The sequence below is a fragment of the Siphateles boraxobius genome, unplaced genomic scaffold (genome assembly GCF_051911475.1).
Source record: "Siphateles boraxobius isolate OS27281-9 unplaced genomic scaffold, OSU_SipBor_1 41, whole genome shotgun sequence".
NCBI classification, from domain to species: Eukaryota; Metazoa; Chordata; class Actinopteri; order Cypriniformes; family Leuciscidae; genus Siphateles; species Siphateles boraxobius.
The window spans coordinates 11,235,263-11,251,574 of record NW_027509042.1 but is presented as its reverse complement, the minus strand read 5'-3'; the positions used below and the strand labels follow the sequence as shown (position 1 = coordinate 11,251,574).

The following is a 16,312-nucleotide window of genomic DNA, read 5'->3' as shown; positions in this document are numbered from 1 at the left end:
AGGAACCAATACTATACTGTAATATATGCAGATATATAGTATCATATGGATGAACTCAAATCTTTTCTTCACATGTTTGGACAAATAAATGTTCATATATGTTGCAGGCATATATTGTGTTCTCAGATAAGTCAAATATAGGCCTATGTATAGATATGTCATGCTATTTAAAATATAAGTAGCCTACATATATGGCCATATATTACATTTTTGTATGGGTAAAACATACTAAATATATTTCAGGCCAAGTGGAGTTGGTCACTAATAATAGTAGTAAATGTGTAAAGTTGCATAAAATGTAAATACTCAATAAAGCAACTGTTATCTGTGCTGTTGCCCAGTGATCCAGTTGGAATTTTCACCCCAAAATGGCGGCCGCGCTACCGAAGCGCCACCTAGTGGCTGTTATCAAAAAAGCATCAGAGTTCTCTCTCTCTCTCTCTCTCTCTCTCTCTCTCTCTCTCTCTCTCTCTCTCTCTCTCTCTCTCTCTCTCTCTCTCTCACACACACACACACAGACACACACACACACACACACACACACATCATGGTTTCAGCAAGCGAAGGCACAGAACAAATGAAATCACGCCAAGAAGAAAAGTATTAACCCTCTACAGCCCTTAGGCAACGGAAAGTTTTCGTAAGCCCCATGTAGGCCTACACGATTCTTTAAATGATTGCAACCAGTTAGAATGGTCAAAAAGCATCAAAGAACAGGCAGGTGTGGGGAGCATGGTGGGGAGCGCCATTTGAAAGTTGAACTTCCTTTACTGACACATGGTCACAGAAAAAGGCTTTGCTTTAGTAATCTTATTTAAAAATAAATAAACTATACATATATATATATATATATATATATATATATATATATATATATATATATATATTCATTCAAGCCTTCTATGAAGTTTATTTTATTTTACATGTTCAGAAATTCAGTTTTTCTTTTCATTGTGCGATACGGGATATTTTTACATCCTTATGTCTTTGCTGGCAATTTTATCACATATTATCACGTATTACTGCACAATATAAGCTCTAAATATAGGTGTATTTATTTATGTATTTATTTATGATTTCTTGACATTTTTGAAAAAGATTTGTGATTTTTTTTTATTGCTCCCTGACTGCCTTATGATATATGAATTAATAATTTTCTCTATGATTCTGTACCATTAGGGCAACGAGAAAAAAAGAAAGAAAAAAATGTTTATAAATAAAATATTCCCCAAATGAACCAAGAAATGATGTGGAATCATTTTTATCATGTACCATCAAAATGTGTGCAATAGAGAGTTAAAGATTCTTGCTCTACATACAACTATTGAGAGCATGCCACCGAAAGTCAAATAGCCCCGAAACTCCTCCCCTCGTTTATCTGATTGGGCGTTCGCAATGATTCCTGGGTAGGTAACTCGTGTGGAAGGGGCGAAAGTGCGGGCTTCGCCGAAGTCAGCATCATCGAGGGCACACTTCTGATCGCTGAAATGCCGAATGGGGCACTTACAGACTCGTACTCTTGGCGAACACGCGCAATTTAAGGCCACGAGACCCCGAGTCCACATGAAGTGTGCCATTTGGGATCCAACCATAGACAGTAAAAAATAAATTATTTAATTAATATCCATGTACTAACAGGTATTTTCCTGACAGTAAAATTCGGAACAGATCAACAGAATGAAACAGGCTTTTTGTTTCAATGTCCAGAAGGCATTGATTTGTTGCGACAAATGAACTAGTAATTTAAATGTGAGAACTTCAACGCTATTAAACGGTTTAAACAAAGAAATTGATTATGGAATTTCTTTATAGTAGATCACAGCGTACCGTACATTTTATTGTTTAATTATCTTTCTCACCATATATGCAATGTATGCATTTTCAACAGGTTGCTAGTATTAAACGTTTCTTCAGTAGTACAAAATGTACAGTTGTGCATTTCTTGGTGAAGTCCGAAAAAAACCTAAAGCTGCTGTGAGCGATTTTTCTGAGTCTCTAAAATGTCTCAACATTACAAGCAATGTCCTGTTGTGTGATCCGCCACTAGGTCCTCTGGAGTCTGATTAGCTGGCATGCGTGGGCCGTGGTCACATTCTTCTTCATTATCTATCCATCTATATATCTGCCCACCCTTGGGGCTGCCACAGAGACAATGTGGACATAAATATTTCAGTGGTATCTGTCAGTTACTAAAATAAATGATTAATTGCTTACAGCAGCTTTAACCACTCTCATTCCCTCACAAAAAAGTGTGCTTGCATTAAAAATTAGAAACGGAAAGTATGTCTTATTAACAAACAAATCAAGTGCTGTAGCAACATTATTTACAATCAACCAAACTATGATGACCATTCAAAGCATTTACAACAAAAAGAACCCTTATCTGCAGGGGACATGGACGCAGTGGTTAAATGCATTCGATTTCCAATGTTTGGGAAAAGTTTTTGTTCAATATCTAAATTAAGTCTGGACATTATCCTTTGTAAGACATAAATCCTTTGAAGGCTGTTTGTACAAACAGACTTGTCAAAAACATGAATTAAGACAAAACTGAAGCTGTACACTTCATATTTCGGTTAGTGCATGGCAAGGATTTGTCGAAGAAGCTGTAGGTGTTTTCAAAAAAGTCCAATGCACAAAATAATAATAATAATTGAAGCAGTTATTGTCAATGCCCTGCCATTACGGTGACTCTGCATCAAGCTCCATAAAGCACATATCAATCATCAACAGCAAATTAACAGCACTGTCCAGTGATGAGAATGTGTACATCCAGACTGCCTTTTCAAAATAAACTTTGACATGCATACTAACATGTTTTGTTTCCATGTGAGAAAGAAGGAAGGTATGTTTCACAGACTGTCACACACAGACATTAAGTGCAACACAATTGAAACATGAAGTATATTTGTATATTTAAAAAAAAAATCCGAAAACAGGCAAGTTACAGTATAAACAACTTAAAGATGCTCATACAGCATAATCAGAATTCACGGCCGTGGACTGAACCCTTTACAGGGCTCACATAACTTAAACAGTCTGAGAGAGGAGTTTGGTTGCCATGCACACTGTAAAGTGACAACCAGGTGGCTTAGAGTTCAGAGAATGCCGGCTGCCCTTCTTCAAGTTAAAAGTGCTTGAGAGAAGAGGAAAAGGCTCAAAAGTCTGTTTCATCAGAATCACTGTTTCCTGTGGACTGGCTCTCATCCTGTTTTTCTCCCCAGACAAATTTGTAGTTATTCTCCAACTCTTGCTGTCTCTTCTGCTCTTTATACACTTCCTCTGTACCTCCAGTCTGCACACAAAGAGAGTGAACATCAATGTATTTACCAAGGCATGATAAGTCCAATATAACTTGTTAAACATATTATATTATTTACAAAACAATCCGTGCTGAAATGTGCTTGCCAGACTGAAATGATCAGTTTCAGTTTTAGAGTAGGTATGCGCTGAAATTGCGAATGATTTACCAAAGAACCCAAAGTGAAATGTACCGAACATACAAAATAATGCTCTACTGAGTAATTCACATAGTTGAAAATAAATCACCACTTTTCTAGCATTAGGATCCTTTGGAAGGTAATGCTATTTTTAGTCCAATGATTTTGTACCTCTCTTCTCTCCTTCTCAGGAGGTTTTAATAGTACAATGACCAAAATTTTATTTCTCAATTCATGACCCCTTTAATATTGGGATTCTACAGACAATACGAGGAGCTGCAGGTGCTACACTCAGCTAGGAACAGCACAAGGTTCAACCAACTATACCACATTTTCCTCTAATTAGTTATTAAGGTGCAGTCACACTACTGTGATATTCAGTCATTTAAATAGGAATCTGGGCAGTCATGTGTTTTGTGTGAGGGTGAAAAAATTCCCTGTATTTGCAGTGAGTGACTTCTATGCAAGCTGGGCTTCATGCATCGCTGTACTATTGACCTTATGTCCTCTTTAAATTGTGACTAGATAGAGAACTTACAGGTGTTGCTTTTTGCATGCTGCCTGTATAGTAGTGTGTGCAGATTCATACCAGAAGGTTGATGAGAAGCTCTCTGAATGATTTTGTATCCTCCTCAGTGAGCCACTGATCTCCCGCTTCCTCTGCTGTCTTACGGGTCAAAATCTTCACCTCAATCTTTCCTGAAAAACAGGCCCAAAATCCTTAGTCATTATCGACATACGTTAATCTAAACAAATATACTGTTATGCAAAAACAGAAACAAAATGACTTTTTTTCATTCCCATGCGCACAGAGTTGATAGAGGAAAAAAGTAGTGATAGAAATGATGCATGCAGAGAAGGTGATTAAGGCTGTGGGATGTGGGAAGGACAAATGAAGCACTGTCTTATTCCTAAATCTTCACATTCTATCAGGCTGAAAAACTTCTCCAAAACCAGGAAAGTGGAGCAATAGCCCGTACTGACAAAAGTAAGTGTACACTAAACCTATCATGTTGTTTTCTTCCAAAGCCATTCTTAAGACAGGAAAAGACCACCATGAATTTCTCTGCACCCATGGAAAAGCCAGCATCAAGGGAACAACAAACTGGCATCTATGAAAATCATGAAGTTTAGAAGTGCCTTAATCTTGAATAGTGGAATAGAGTCAAAGAGAAGACAATCAGACAAAAGTTACTGAAAATGTATCTCTTCCGTGAACACAAACTGTAACTGCATCCTGCTGAGAAAAAGAAAATTCTTCATCCCTGTTCTAGATTGTACTATTCTAAACGATGTCTGAAACTTTTTTTTACTAGTACTTCTCATGTTAATTGCCTCTAAGGTGAATTGCATCTTGTATTCCTAATTTTCTAATAACCTATTTTTAAGTCGCTTTGCTAAATGAATAAATGTAAATGTACTCAAAGCAAAGACCAGGCGGAAGAATAGTTTGAGATTTCAGAATGAAAAATAAAGTCTTTGCTCCACTCACACAGACACACACAGGGAAATAAGAATACTTTAGATGTGTGTGTTAGTTTGTTACGGCCTACCTTCGGCCTTGATGCCAGCTCTCTCTAGCTGCTCTTTGACCACTTCCTGAATCTGCTGCCACTGGGGGTCGCCCTCGCCCAGTTCCTTCACACCCCCCTCATCATCATCGTTGCCCCCGGTAACCGCTCCTGCAGCCACACCTCCGCCCAACTTATACTTAGTCACCCTGACTTTTACCTGCTCACCACTGCTGGCCGCTTGGGCTTGGGTGATGAGAGACAGAGGGAAGGGGAGGTTACCGCAGGCACAGCGACCCTCCCCATTTCACGTATTATAGTCTCTCTCTAACAACATCAATGGCTAAGTCAAAAGTTGCACAAAAGCATGAAACGGTGAAGTATTAGTGTTAGTGGTGACAATGATTTGATCATGAATATAAAGTATACAGAGGCCCCAAAAATTATTTGGAACATCGTTTGTTGAGAATAAGTTAACAGAACGATGCCGTTCAAAAGGTTGAGTTGTCAAAAGTGAAAGTAAAACATGTTACCAAAGATTTCTTTTTCAAATAATTTCAACTCAAATATTATCATGACACTGAAGACTGAAGTAATGATGATGAGCATTCAGCTTTGTATACAATAATAAATTACTTTTTAAAACGGATCAAAATAGAAAAATATTTAAAATTTATACTTATAAGATACTTCTTTCGAAAAACAAAGAATTCCTTACTGACCCTAAAGTTTTGAACAGTGGTATATCATTAAAAATTAAAATAAAAATATTTTCATCTAATAACTTGTCCTTGGGAGCAATAAAAAGGTTAAGCAGTTAAATTAAAAGTGAAGCAAAAAGGTCTAGCATCATTTGTTTGTTTTGGAGCCAGTGTATAATGCATTTATGGGCATCATGCACACATTTTCAGATATTATACTATATATATATATATATATATATATATATATATATATATATATATATATATATATATATATATATATCTATGTATGTATAGTATAATATGCTCATAAGCAGGTTATATGAATGCCTGGAAGTTACAAGCAATGTGAATGAGTCATCCATTCTACCATCTATTCATTCATGCACCCGTTCACTCTCTATATTTCATTTCGTTCATTCTCTATATTTACCTGGCGTTTTGGGAAGCAGGTTTGGGCTGCCGGGAGAAGGGCCTCCTTCTGTCTTTTGTGACGAGTGTGTGCTTTTATGCATATCTGTATTTTTTTCTGTTTCTGGTTCACTCTCATGTTCGGTCTTGTCTTCAAGATGGTCCAGAAGTTTCCCCAGTGTGTTTTCTAGAGTTTGTGTAGCCTGAGAGCGATCAAATTCACCCTTAAGACCTTCATTCTCTAACTCCTGCTGAGCCTAGGAGATAAGAAATTTAAAAACAGCATATGTTCACTGCCAAATCTTTTGGCTGATTTGTACATACAAGCTGTGACAGTAATAATTCATACTTCCTCTATGATGTTGTCGAACTCCTTCTGCATCTCTTCTTTTATCTCTTCTATCTTGGAGGAGGGAACGGACAGATCTGCCATCTCATCCTCAAACTCCTGCAGCAGTCTTTCATCCTCATCCCCTTCCTCTACCTCCACCTCCCGTTCTGATGTCCTCTCTTTTTTTACTTCCTCCTCCGTTTCTCTCTTCTGAGATGATTGCTGGCTCTCTTTTTCCAGTTCGGCTTTCTTGTTCTGAACATAGAGCGCAAAAATGAATGGTCGACTGATATGTGTTTTTTAGTGGGTGAGTAGCTTGTAATTTAACACAGTGTCTTAGAAACAGGAAATTTAAAAAAACAATTCAATGCCATAAGCAGGCTTTTTCACAATTTTTCCCAAACAAGAGCAGTTATTGGGCAATACTCGCCAAACGGCTAAACGTTGGCTGAAAGTCTGTGACAGTGTCCCGATTAAAAAATACTCACCTTCTGGTTGGTCTCTTTGAGGTGTTGAACAAACTTCATGAGATCTGCAGGGTCTGTTATGATTTTAAAATTAAACTTTTCCTCCGCAAATACTGATCAAAAAGAGAAAGATGACCACAGAGAAAGTGAGGAAGGTGCGTTGTTTTAATTTAAAGACAATTTAATTGATGCTATAAAAATGTTTTGTTCAACACAAATGACTAAAACCAGGTCTATTTAAACTTTGAATAATTGTCTTACAGTCATTTTCATGGATTTGGCTGTCCTGGGGCTCCTGAGGGGTCTGTAAAACAGTTGTAAAACATGATAATGATCAGTGCCCCCTTAAAAGGTTCATTAAAAGCAACATAAAGTGTATATGTTTCACAACAGGATTGAGTATATATGTAATGGATGTAGGCCAGTAAGAGCTGTGCGTGTAAACCTCGCTTCAAGAGGCGCGCTAGCGACAGTTGCCAGAGGCTGGGGTCTTTAGCGTCCTTGTTAGGGTCCCCACCTCCCATACCGGAGACCACAGTCAAATCCCGCCCAGAGCAGGTCAAGTAGGACCGGTTACATTTGGTGCCGTGACCCGGATTTGAGTGAGGGGGGGTGAGTGTAACGTAGAGCTGTGCGTGTAAACCTCACTCCCCTGGCCTCAAGACGCACGCTAGCAACTGACGCCAGTGACTGATGCTCGAGACTGCAGTCTTTAGCGTCCTTGTTAGCGCGCCCACCTCCCACGCCAGAGATCTCTCTCAGAGCGGGTTGAGTAGGACTCGTTACATTTGGTACCATGACCAAGAAGAGAGTGAGGTTTAGGGGGGTGAGTGTAACGGACGTAAGGCCCTGGCCACAAGAGGCACGCTAGAGGCTGCAGTATTTATCGTCCTTGTTAGCACACCCGCCTCCCACGCCAGAGAACCCAGTTTGCATCCCGCTTGGAGTAGGACCAGTTACATCTATCTAATAAGAGTTGCTGTACCTCTGAGTCAGGTGTGCTTGATTCTGTGCTTGCTGGTTTGGTCCCTCCCTCCCAGAAGTCCTTTTCCTCCGGCTCTTTACTCATGGAGTCCACTTCAGCAACTTCAGCCTCTGTTAACACACAAACATGATCACACAGATGTCATTCTGTTTGAAGGCTGCACAGAAACTGCTAATGATAAGAAAAGTAGAAAGCTAAAAGGAGTGAAAACCACATTTAAATGTGAATCCCCTATAAAAAACATGGTAACCAGTTCTGTCTTGCGTGTTTGGTGTACACTATTTTTGTCAAAAGTAATTTTACAGCAACAAAAGGATCGTTATGTTCTGCAATTTGAACTAAACCACCATTTACAGAGGCGTCCTGTTTTGTTTCTGTTTGTAAGGCTGTAAGAATGCGGTTGTCACTCCCTTAAATTACTGAACTGAAAACCAAATTTAACTGCAGTGTGTATGTGGTCTATCCGAAGAGATCAAGGATGAGAATTTTGAGTAATTTTGTAGTTAGGATGTCAAATACTGTAATCTGGTGGTTGTCAAATAGTTTTGCTTCAGTAACCAGATGTTACATTGGTCCACAGCTGGTATTGCATACCAGGAAACCATGGACTGCATCCATGCATGTTGTCATATTTTTATTGTTTCACATGTTTTTATTATATTGGGCTATGTTGAGACTGCAGGCAAATTTTTCCCCCCAAATCAGATATTTTTTGGCATACTGTCCACACTATTAATTGCAAGTGATCAAATAAGATGTGTGTGTCCAGACATAACCAATGTATCTGCATGGATTGCTTTGGTAACGACGTAGGCTTACCCACGTTTCTGAAGAGGATTTTAAAACGGTTGCAGGAAATATGCAGGATATATCCAAATAATATGGGTATACTGTCGAGTCGGGGTGCAAAACTCCTCTGTCGCACAAGAAAAACTCAGCGATGGAGGAAACTGGTATATATTGATATTCTGTGCTGTAATCACAGCGAGGGATGCGACGTTTCCATCACCGGTTTTGACATTATCAATGTGTGTTGCGTTAAGAGTTACACAAAAGACTATTACATTTCTTTGTTTATGGTTTAAAGCTCCAGTAGGTAACTTTTGTAAACAAATATTTGTTAAAACTGTCATTTTGTGCTGACAGTAGAATATGATACAGATAATCTGTGAAAAAAATCAAGCTCCTCTGGCTCCTCCCTTTGGTCCTTTTGCCATTTGCACAAATACACCGCTCCCGGTCAGAAACAACCAATCAGAGACAGGAGGAATGTCTTAGCAGTGTCAATCACGCTCGTGTACACGCTGATCACCCCTCTCTTGCACAGCGCAAGCGCGTACCGTCGTTCGTGACTCTCCTGTTCGAACTCGTTCAGCCAAATGAACAAATCTTTTTTCGAGTCATTTCGTTCATTCAACGAACAAAATGACTCAAAAAAGATTTGTTCATTATGAATGAGTCTTTTTCTGAGTCATTTCGTTCATTCAACGAACGAAATGACTCGAAAAAAGATTTGTTCATTTTGATGATCGAGTTCCAACAGGATCACGAACGTGCATCACAGAACAGAGCAAGGCGAGCATTTGTGCTTATAAAACGTAAAGTTTTTTATTTATTTTTGAAATGACCGATTATTTCGCTAGATAAGACCCTTATTCATCGTCTGGTATCGTTTAAAACCCTTTGAAGCTGCGCTGAAACTGTCATTTGGTCCTTGAAACGTTTGTGTCCTATTGAAGTCCATTATATGGAGAAAAAGCCTGGAATGTTTTCATCAAAAACCTTAATTTCTTTTCGACTGAAGAAAGAAAGACCTGGACATCTTGGATGACATGGGGGTGAGTAAATTATCAGCAAAAGTTTTTTTTTTAAAGTGAACTAATCCTTTAACGTTATCTTAGTAGCTATAACTTATAGAAAGAGTGCAACCTTATAAAGTTACATGTATTGCAAAATACATAATGATTTGAGGACCAAGTTTTTAGTCAAAGTATGGGCAGGCCATAGTCAATGTAAAGCATATTGTTGATGTTTCGGTTCTATTAGTGAATGTTCCATAACTGTTTATAATCCGCCGTCATCGGTGGTCCTGCTTACTAGCCTGCGCGTTCACGGCAGGCTCCGCTGTGAGGGAGGAGCTGTGGAGGGAGGGCTGTAGCGCAGCAGAGAGCAAGGGGGTTGGACCTGTAAGTTGTGCTTGTTCAAATTTTCAGGCTAAGTCAAAATTTTCTCAAAACTCCCTACTGCAGCTTTAATGCCATGCCAGCTCACCTCCAAATGTGGTTTGAATCAGATTTGAAAATAATCTGATTTCATGTGCTTTTTTGTTGTTGTTGTTGCTGTCCAGATTTTTAAAAACCCATTTGGATAAAATCTGGATATGCAAAACATTCTTTGCTGATTTTTGCTGGCAGTCTGAATATTGCCTAGGATACTGAAAGCACATGGCATCAAGTCTCACCACCTCAATATCATTTTTACACAGTGCCACCCAATGCATTCAGTTGCAACTGCATGACTTATAAAACTAAGAAGGATTGTGGTTAAAAGGGTGTTTTGGATGATCTAAGTAAAATTAGCCCAAATCATTGCCTGGATGCTAACCTTTGGTTTCTGACACTGAAACTGGAGGCTCATCTGAATGGACTACAGGGTCCTCATCTGTTTTGTCATCCTGCAATCCGTTGTTCTTGTCATCCTTGGACAGAATTTCATCCAAATTCTTGAGCTCCTCCGAGATCTGCTCCACTTTACGTTTAGTGTCAGCTAAGTACAGAGAATTAGGAAGACAGAGAGAGATACAAAGAGAGATGTCTATGTGCTAAAAATAATGCATCAATTAGAGAACAGAGTATCATTAAATATAGGTTGATTGCATCTCTGGAGATCTCATCTAACAGGACACCACTTGTGCATCTGGGACTTTTTCCATGAATGGTGTAATGAGTGATAATAAAAATTCAAGTACAACTCCTAATGTCTGTTTAAGCTTCTAAAGAATGATCTATACCTGAATGCTTCAGGTTTCAATTGGCACAATTAGCGCAATTACATCAATTGGCACAATGTAAGTCTAAGTCAATTGGCACGATGTTCCTACAGCAATATGAAATGGTGAAACTGGTGAGTTACAGAAGACTGGGCTTTACCTGCTCTCATAGCAATTCATATTATGTTATTGTAACCACGTAGGCCCCCTCGGTGTAATTAAAAAATGATAGGATATTATCATATCTCCTAGGTAAACAATCGGTGTGCTGTATCTGGGTTGAGGGATATATCTTAAAAATATCTATCTCAGTATGCTTTATTCTTCCGCTGATTCACATTTCAAAGTTTATTTCGAGATTTAATTTTTTTTAATTATTCCAACAATTACGAAACAATAAAAGTATTCAAATAAATAAAAAATGCAAAATACAAAATCTTGTCAAAAATAAATCAAATAAATTCATAAATAAATGAATAAATCAAAATTTGTTTCTGAAATAAACATTTACCTACATACATACAGTATATATATATATATATATATATATATATATATTTACCTACATACATACAGTATATATATATATATATATATATATATATATATATATATACACACACACAGACACATATTCTGATTCACCTTCACATCATTCAAATTTAAATCTGAGATGTTATGAAAATATCTTAAAGTCTCATAGTCATGCAGCACAGCAAGGAAGGATTGTGAAACCAGCCTAACGACACACTCTTGAAGCCAAATAAAAAGCAAAAAAAGCAAATCAATATTATTGGGACAATCACAACGTTGCTTAATTTTCTTCCCCCAGCAAAATCATTTCAAACATATTATCCATATTTGATATATTGCCCAATATGACTGACAAGGCCCTAATGGAGGTAAAAAAACAACAAAAAAACAGATCTTCTCATACTTACAGACTTGAGCCTTGACGTAGTCCATATACTGCTGGGGACTGAGAGCGGGTTGGCACACAATGCCTTGTGGCTTGGTAGTGGAAGGTGGCTGCAGGAGGGGGTGCTGGCAGGTACGAGAGGTGTGTACTGTCAAGACGTAGCGGCATGACTGAGGTTCATCTACCCGTGCAACATAATCACTCGAGCCCTCCTCACACACAAACTGTTTAAAAAGAAAGAAAAAAAACATTTAGATTATCATTTTCATTGCCCTTAAAACAGTAGCATCAATTTTAGCACATTTATTTAGTTTTTTAACATTTAATAATAAAAAAAAACTTTGGCCCTCATTAACAGCTTCCACTCCACTGGGAAGGCTTTCCAATAGATGTTGGGACATATTGCTTCCATTCATATGCACAATGCAATTGTATGTTGTTGTACACTACTGTTCAAATTTAGCCTAGAAATCTAGACGCACCCTAGCGGCATCAAAAATTATTTTGCAGCCAGTGGGGTCTAGCAACTCTCCGTTGACTTTCGAACTGGAAAAACCAAAAACTGGTCAGGCCAATCAGATCGTGTATAGAGTCGGCGGGCGGGCTTAACATAATGACGACAGAGTTGCGACGGTTCACTGCTACTTTAAAACAAAGAAAGGCTGCTGTTGCTGGCGAACAGCGGTCTTTCGGTACGGCTTTGGCCGGGACTCTGGATGATTTGAAGTTAAACTTTTCTTTGAAACAAGAACAAAGAACGGCTTTGCTCTGACCATAAACAGTAAAAGAAATGGACACAGCGACCCCCTTGATTTCAACGGAGAAAACTGAAGCACGATTAGAGCACTCACTTCCTGATGGCTGAGTGTACTGCGCAGGCTCAAACTGAGCTTGACGACCGTCTGACAGTTGTAAATCTTCTAGAAGCTGTGCCAAGACATATCTGAATCACCTAATTCCTCAAAAACGTTGTTGAAATATTTTGTCCTGTTGCTTTTATGGACTATCTATGGGCTTCTCCCTTGACTTTATGCCTCTATGTCCCCCCGATTGCCTCATAGCCAGTAAAAGATTGCATGCAAGCTTCTCCTCCTGTCTATACGGTAATTTCTCGATTGTGCGACAGAAAGTCGCGTGGTTATGACACAATCGTTAGCCTATTTTTACAAAAACAGCTTCTACAGGGCCATAACGTAAGATACAAAGTAATGGAGCCTTTTATACATTGTCGTGTTTCTTTAGAAATAAATGATGGACAAATTAAGTATTTGGATGCCTCAGATGTCATTTCCTTCTCCGTGGGCCTCGAGTCAGTTCACTAGTATAATAGCGTAAGCTTCTGTTGTTGTACGCCACACGCATCACACACATGACCAGCGTCAGCCAATAGTGAGCCTACGTGTGACGTAGCTCTACGCAATCACACTACGTTAACTGATTAGAGGCCCACAGAGAAGGAAATGAATAGTTGAAATAAAGTCGTTATTTTTGTTTGTTTTTGCGCACAAAAAGTATTCTCGTTGCTTGATAAACTTAAGATTGAGCCACTGTAGTCACTTGGACTATTTTAACGATGTCTTTAATAACTGTTCGGGGCTGGCAAGTTTCAATCCCTTAGAAGCCTATGGAGGAGTGATCCAGCTCTCAGATTTCATCAAAAATATCTCTAATTCGTGTTCCGAAGATGAACGAAGGTCTTACGGGGTTGGAACAACATGAGGGTCAGTAAATACTGACAGAATTTTCATTTTTGGGTGAACTATCCATTTAACATCCCTTTATGATGTGTGTTTGGTATGCCAGGCTAGTTCAAAGTGTGAGGTTGGTACAATTTTTGATCTTTTAAAAAAATAAGTCTCTTATGCTCTTTAAGACTGCATTTATTTGATTAAATTACAAACAAAAAAATCAGTTATGTTGGGATTGTGAATTATTATTACACTTTAAAAATAACTTTTCAGCAAAGCTGAATTTTCAGCATCATTACTCCATTCTTCAGTGTCACACGATCCTTCAGAAATCAAGCTAATACGCATATTTGGTGCTCAAGTAACATTTCTTATTATTATCAATGTTAAAACCAGTTTTGCGGTTTAATATATTTGTGAAAACCTTGATAAAACAAATCAGGATTCTTTGAAATAGATTTTTTTGTAACAATGTAAAAGTCTTTGCTGTCTTTTTTGGTCAATTTAATGCACTGAATAAAAGTTATTTCACACACCTTAAACAATGTATACTTTAGTATTAAGATCAGTCTTAATTGAAATAAAGGAGACTAGACAAAACTCTTAATTACCATCCAATTAGTACATTTTCTTGATAAAATTTTCTGGCCTGGAAATAAGCTGTAGCACTATGTAAGTGTGTGCAATCTTACTCTGACTTCCGTCTCTCTGAGATTTCCATTCAAGTCACATTTAGAGCCATTGACATATGACTGACTATGATACCTCTTCAGTTTATGCTGCTTAGATGCCTAAAAAAAAGAAAACATATCAGCAAATATAAATAAATAAATAAAAATATTATACATAAACACACACACACACACACACACATATATATATATATATATATAAAATCTTAAGTACTTAAATATGTAGACAATAACTACAAAGATGGCAGCATGCAAATAGTGCACTATCGTTACTTTATAATTGCAAATATTAATTATCAGCTACAAATTTAAAATAATTACTGGTAGTACCGGAATTCCCGATTGCTCCATTTTCAGAAACTTTCAAAAGATGAATTGCATCTAACATGAGTAAACAATTTAAACACATTAACCTTTGGCCTTACCTTTGCAGTTTCATTGGTCCAGTCAAACTCTGAATCATAATATCCCAAAAATAGCACATCTCCCTTGATCTCTGAATCTATAAATCACAGAAATGGAACATATATTGAAAATAAAAAGTTTAAATACACATTATAGGCTACATATTATCCTGTGGGGTGGAGGGAATCACCCAGGGTCTCTGTCCAAACCCCAAATCACTTATTTTTTCCCCCATTAAAAATAACAAGACTATACCAGACAGTACACCGATGCAATTCAACTCAATTAGACATTGCAAAACATAATTTAGACATATTTTCTAACAAAGATACATGACATGATTTAACATACCTTCTAAGTGATACTGCCTGATGTGCTGGCCATAGCAGAACTCATAAGTCCACCAGTCTTTGGTCTATAAACAGAACAAAATAAATAAGTTTCAAGTCACGGTGACATGTACTGTAGTTTGTATTGATTGCAAATAATGTAAAAAAGTCCATTGCAAATGGCAATAACTTATTCAGTATTTACACAAACATGGACACTCCAATGGTGCTTTTTTCTAAATAACTATTTGTGATGGTCAGTGATATCTAGATCAGTGTCAGTGGATGTGTAAGTCGCTGTCACAGAATTGAAGGCAGGCCATGTCCACCTTAATCAGGCATGGTGCAGTCTGCATGGGCTCGAGGAGGTCAGGCACCCCTGGGCCACTGTAACCCTGCATGTTAGGCTCTGATACCGGGTCCTGATGGAAACGCACTGCCTGAGCTGGCAAACGACACTCATATAGCTGCTTGTATTTGTTAGAGACCAACATCACATCTTCCATCTAAAAACAGGAACAGAAAGAAGATGACAGAGACAGAGAAAATTAATTCGAAAAAGGAGAACCAGGGAGAGGTGGCAACATAGTTTACACTAACGTTACATTTCTACCATCATGTTTTTCACCGAAATTCATAGTTATAATTAATCAAAATCTTTAGTAAGGGTTTTCACTCTTTTAAATGCCACATACCCTCAAATATGATCATCCTCGAAAAAATTGACAGTTTACTGTATATAGACCCAATTGATACTGTGAAAAATAAACATTATATATATTATAATGTTGGAAAAAATAGTTATTTTCAATTAAGTTACATTATTACTTTTTTCTACTCATATTACTGTTATATTTAATCTAATTATATATTTACTCATTTATTTTTAAAATACTTTTTGATTATTTATTTTCATCTTATTTGTATTACTATTCTGTAAACATTTACACAGACCCCCTATCACTCCCTTATGGCCCCCTCGGAGTCCCGGACTCTAATTTGAAACCCCCTGTTCTACATCATACCTGTGGAGGCACAGTCTAACAACCTCATGTCACATAGCTAATTCCCCACTCGTTACTTAACCAGCTTTACTATTCTGTATTTGACGAGTAGACAATTAGTAGGAAACCGTATCACGTAGGCAAGCATTGGCTTTAATGTCTGATTCGTCAAGCTGTGCATAAAGATAACAACTGTCTGTAGCAAACAAACAGCTAGCTGCATCTCTGGCCAAAACAATCTTACCTGTCCCATAATAACAGGATCGGGCAGAATCTGTATTCCATATTTCATTTCATTTAATTCTTCTAAATTCAAAAAAGCAAAAACGGACAGGAGACATGTTAAGAAAAAAACATATAATCCCCTTAACCACTTAATCAAGGAGGAAGCCATAGTTCTCTCATATCGCAAACTAGCGTTGTCAAATGATTTGTTA

The 16,312-nt window shown here is 37.8% G+C and overlaps 1 protein-coding gene across 2 annotated transcripts; it reads right to left on the bottom strand.

Moving 5' to 3' along the window:
• Nucleotides 1-1,801: 1,801 nt before the first annotated feature.
• On the bottom strand, nt 1,802-16,312 carry os9 (OS9 endoplasmic reticulum lectin). Of its 2 annotated transcripts, XM_077198373.1 has the most exons (15): nt 16,120-16,312; nt 15,201-15,377; nt 14,894-14,957; nt 14,563-14,639; nt 14,138-14,236; nt 11,780-11,981; nt 10,454-10,615; nt 7,850-7,959; nt 7,126-7,168; nt 6,886-6,977; nt 6,416-6,652; nt 6,089-6,323; nt 4,994-5,197; nt 4,030-4,139; nt 1,802-3,295 (listed from the first exon to the last, which is right to left on the bottom strand). In XM_077198373.1, the coding sequence occupies exons 1-15, from the start codon at nt 16,267-16,269 to the stop codon at nt 3,158-3,160; spliced, it is 2,100 nt and encodes a 699-aa protein (XP_077054488.1). In that variant the 5' UTR covers nt 16,270-16,312; the 3' UTR covers nt 1,802-3,157. The 2 variants fall into 2 exon arrangements, with proteins under 2 accessions (XP_077054488.1, XP_077054489.1); XM_077198374.1 differs by lacking the exon at nt 4,994-5,197.

What these genes read in the sequence shown, in the direction of transcription:
- os9 (XM_077198373.1), bottom strand. Translation starts at nt 16,269, where the DNA reads ATGGCTTCCTCCTTGATTAAGTGGTTAAGGGGATTATATGTTTTTTTC. An exon ending in CCTGCTTCCCAAAACGCCAG is followed by an intron (nt 5,198 to 6,088) that starts GTAAATATAGAG and finishes TCATCACCCAAG; the next exon opens with CCCAAGCGGCCAGCAGTGGT. An exon ending in AGCTTCTCATCAACCTTCTG is followed by an intron (nt 3,296 to 4,029) that starts GTATGAATCTGC and finishes CTTTGTGTGCAG; the next exon opens with ACTGGAGGTACAGAGGAAGT.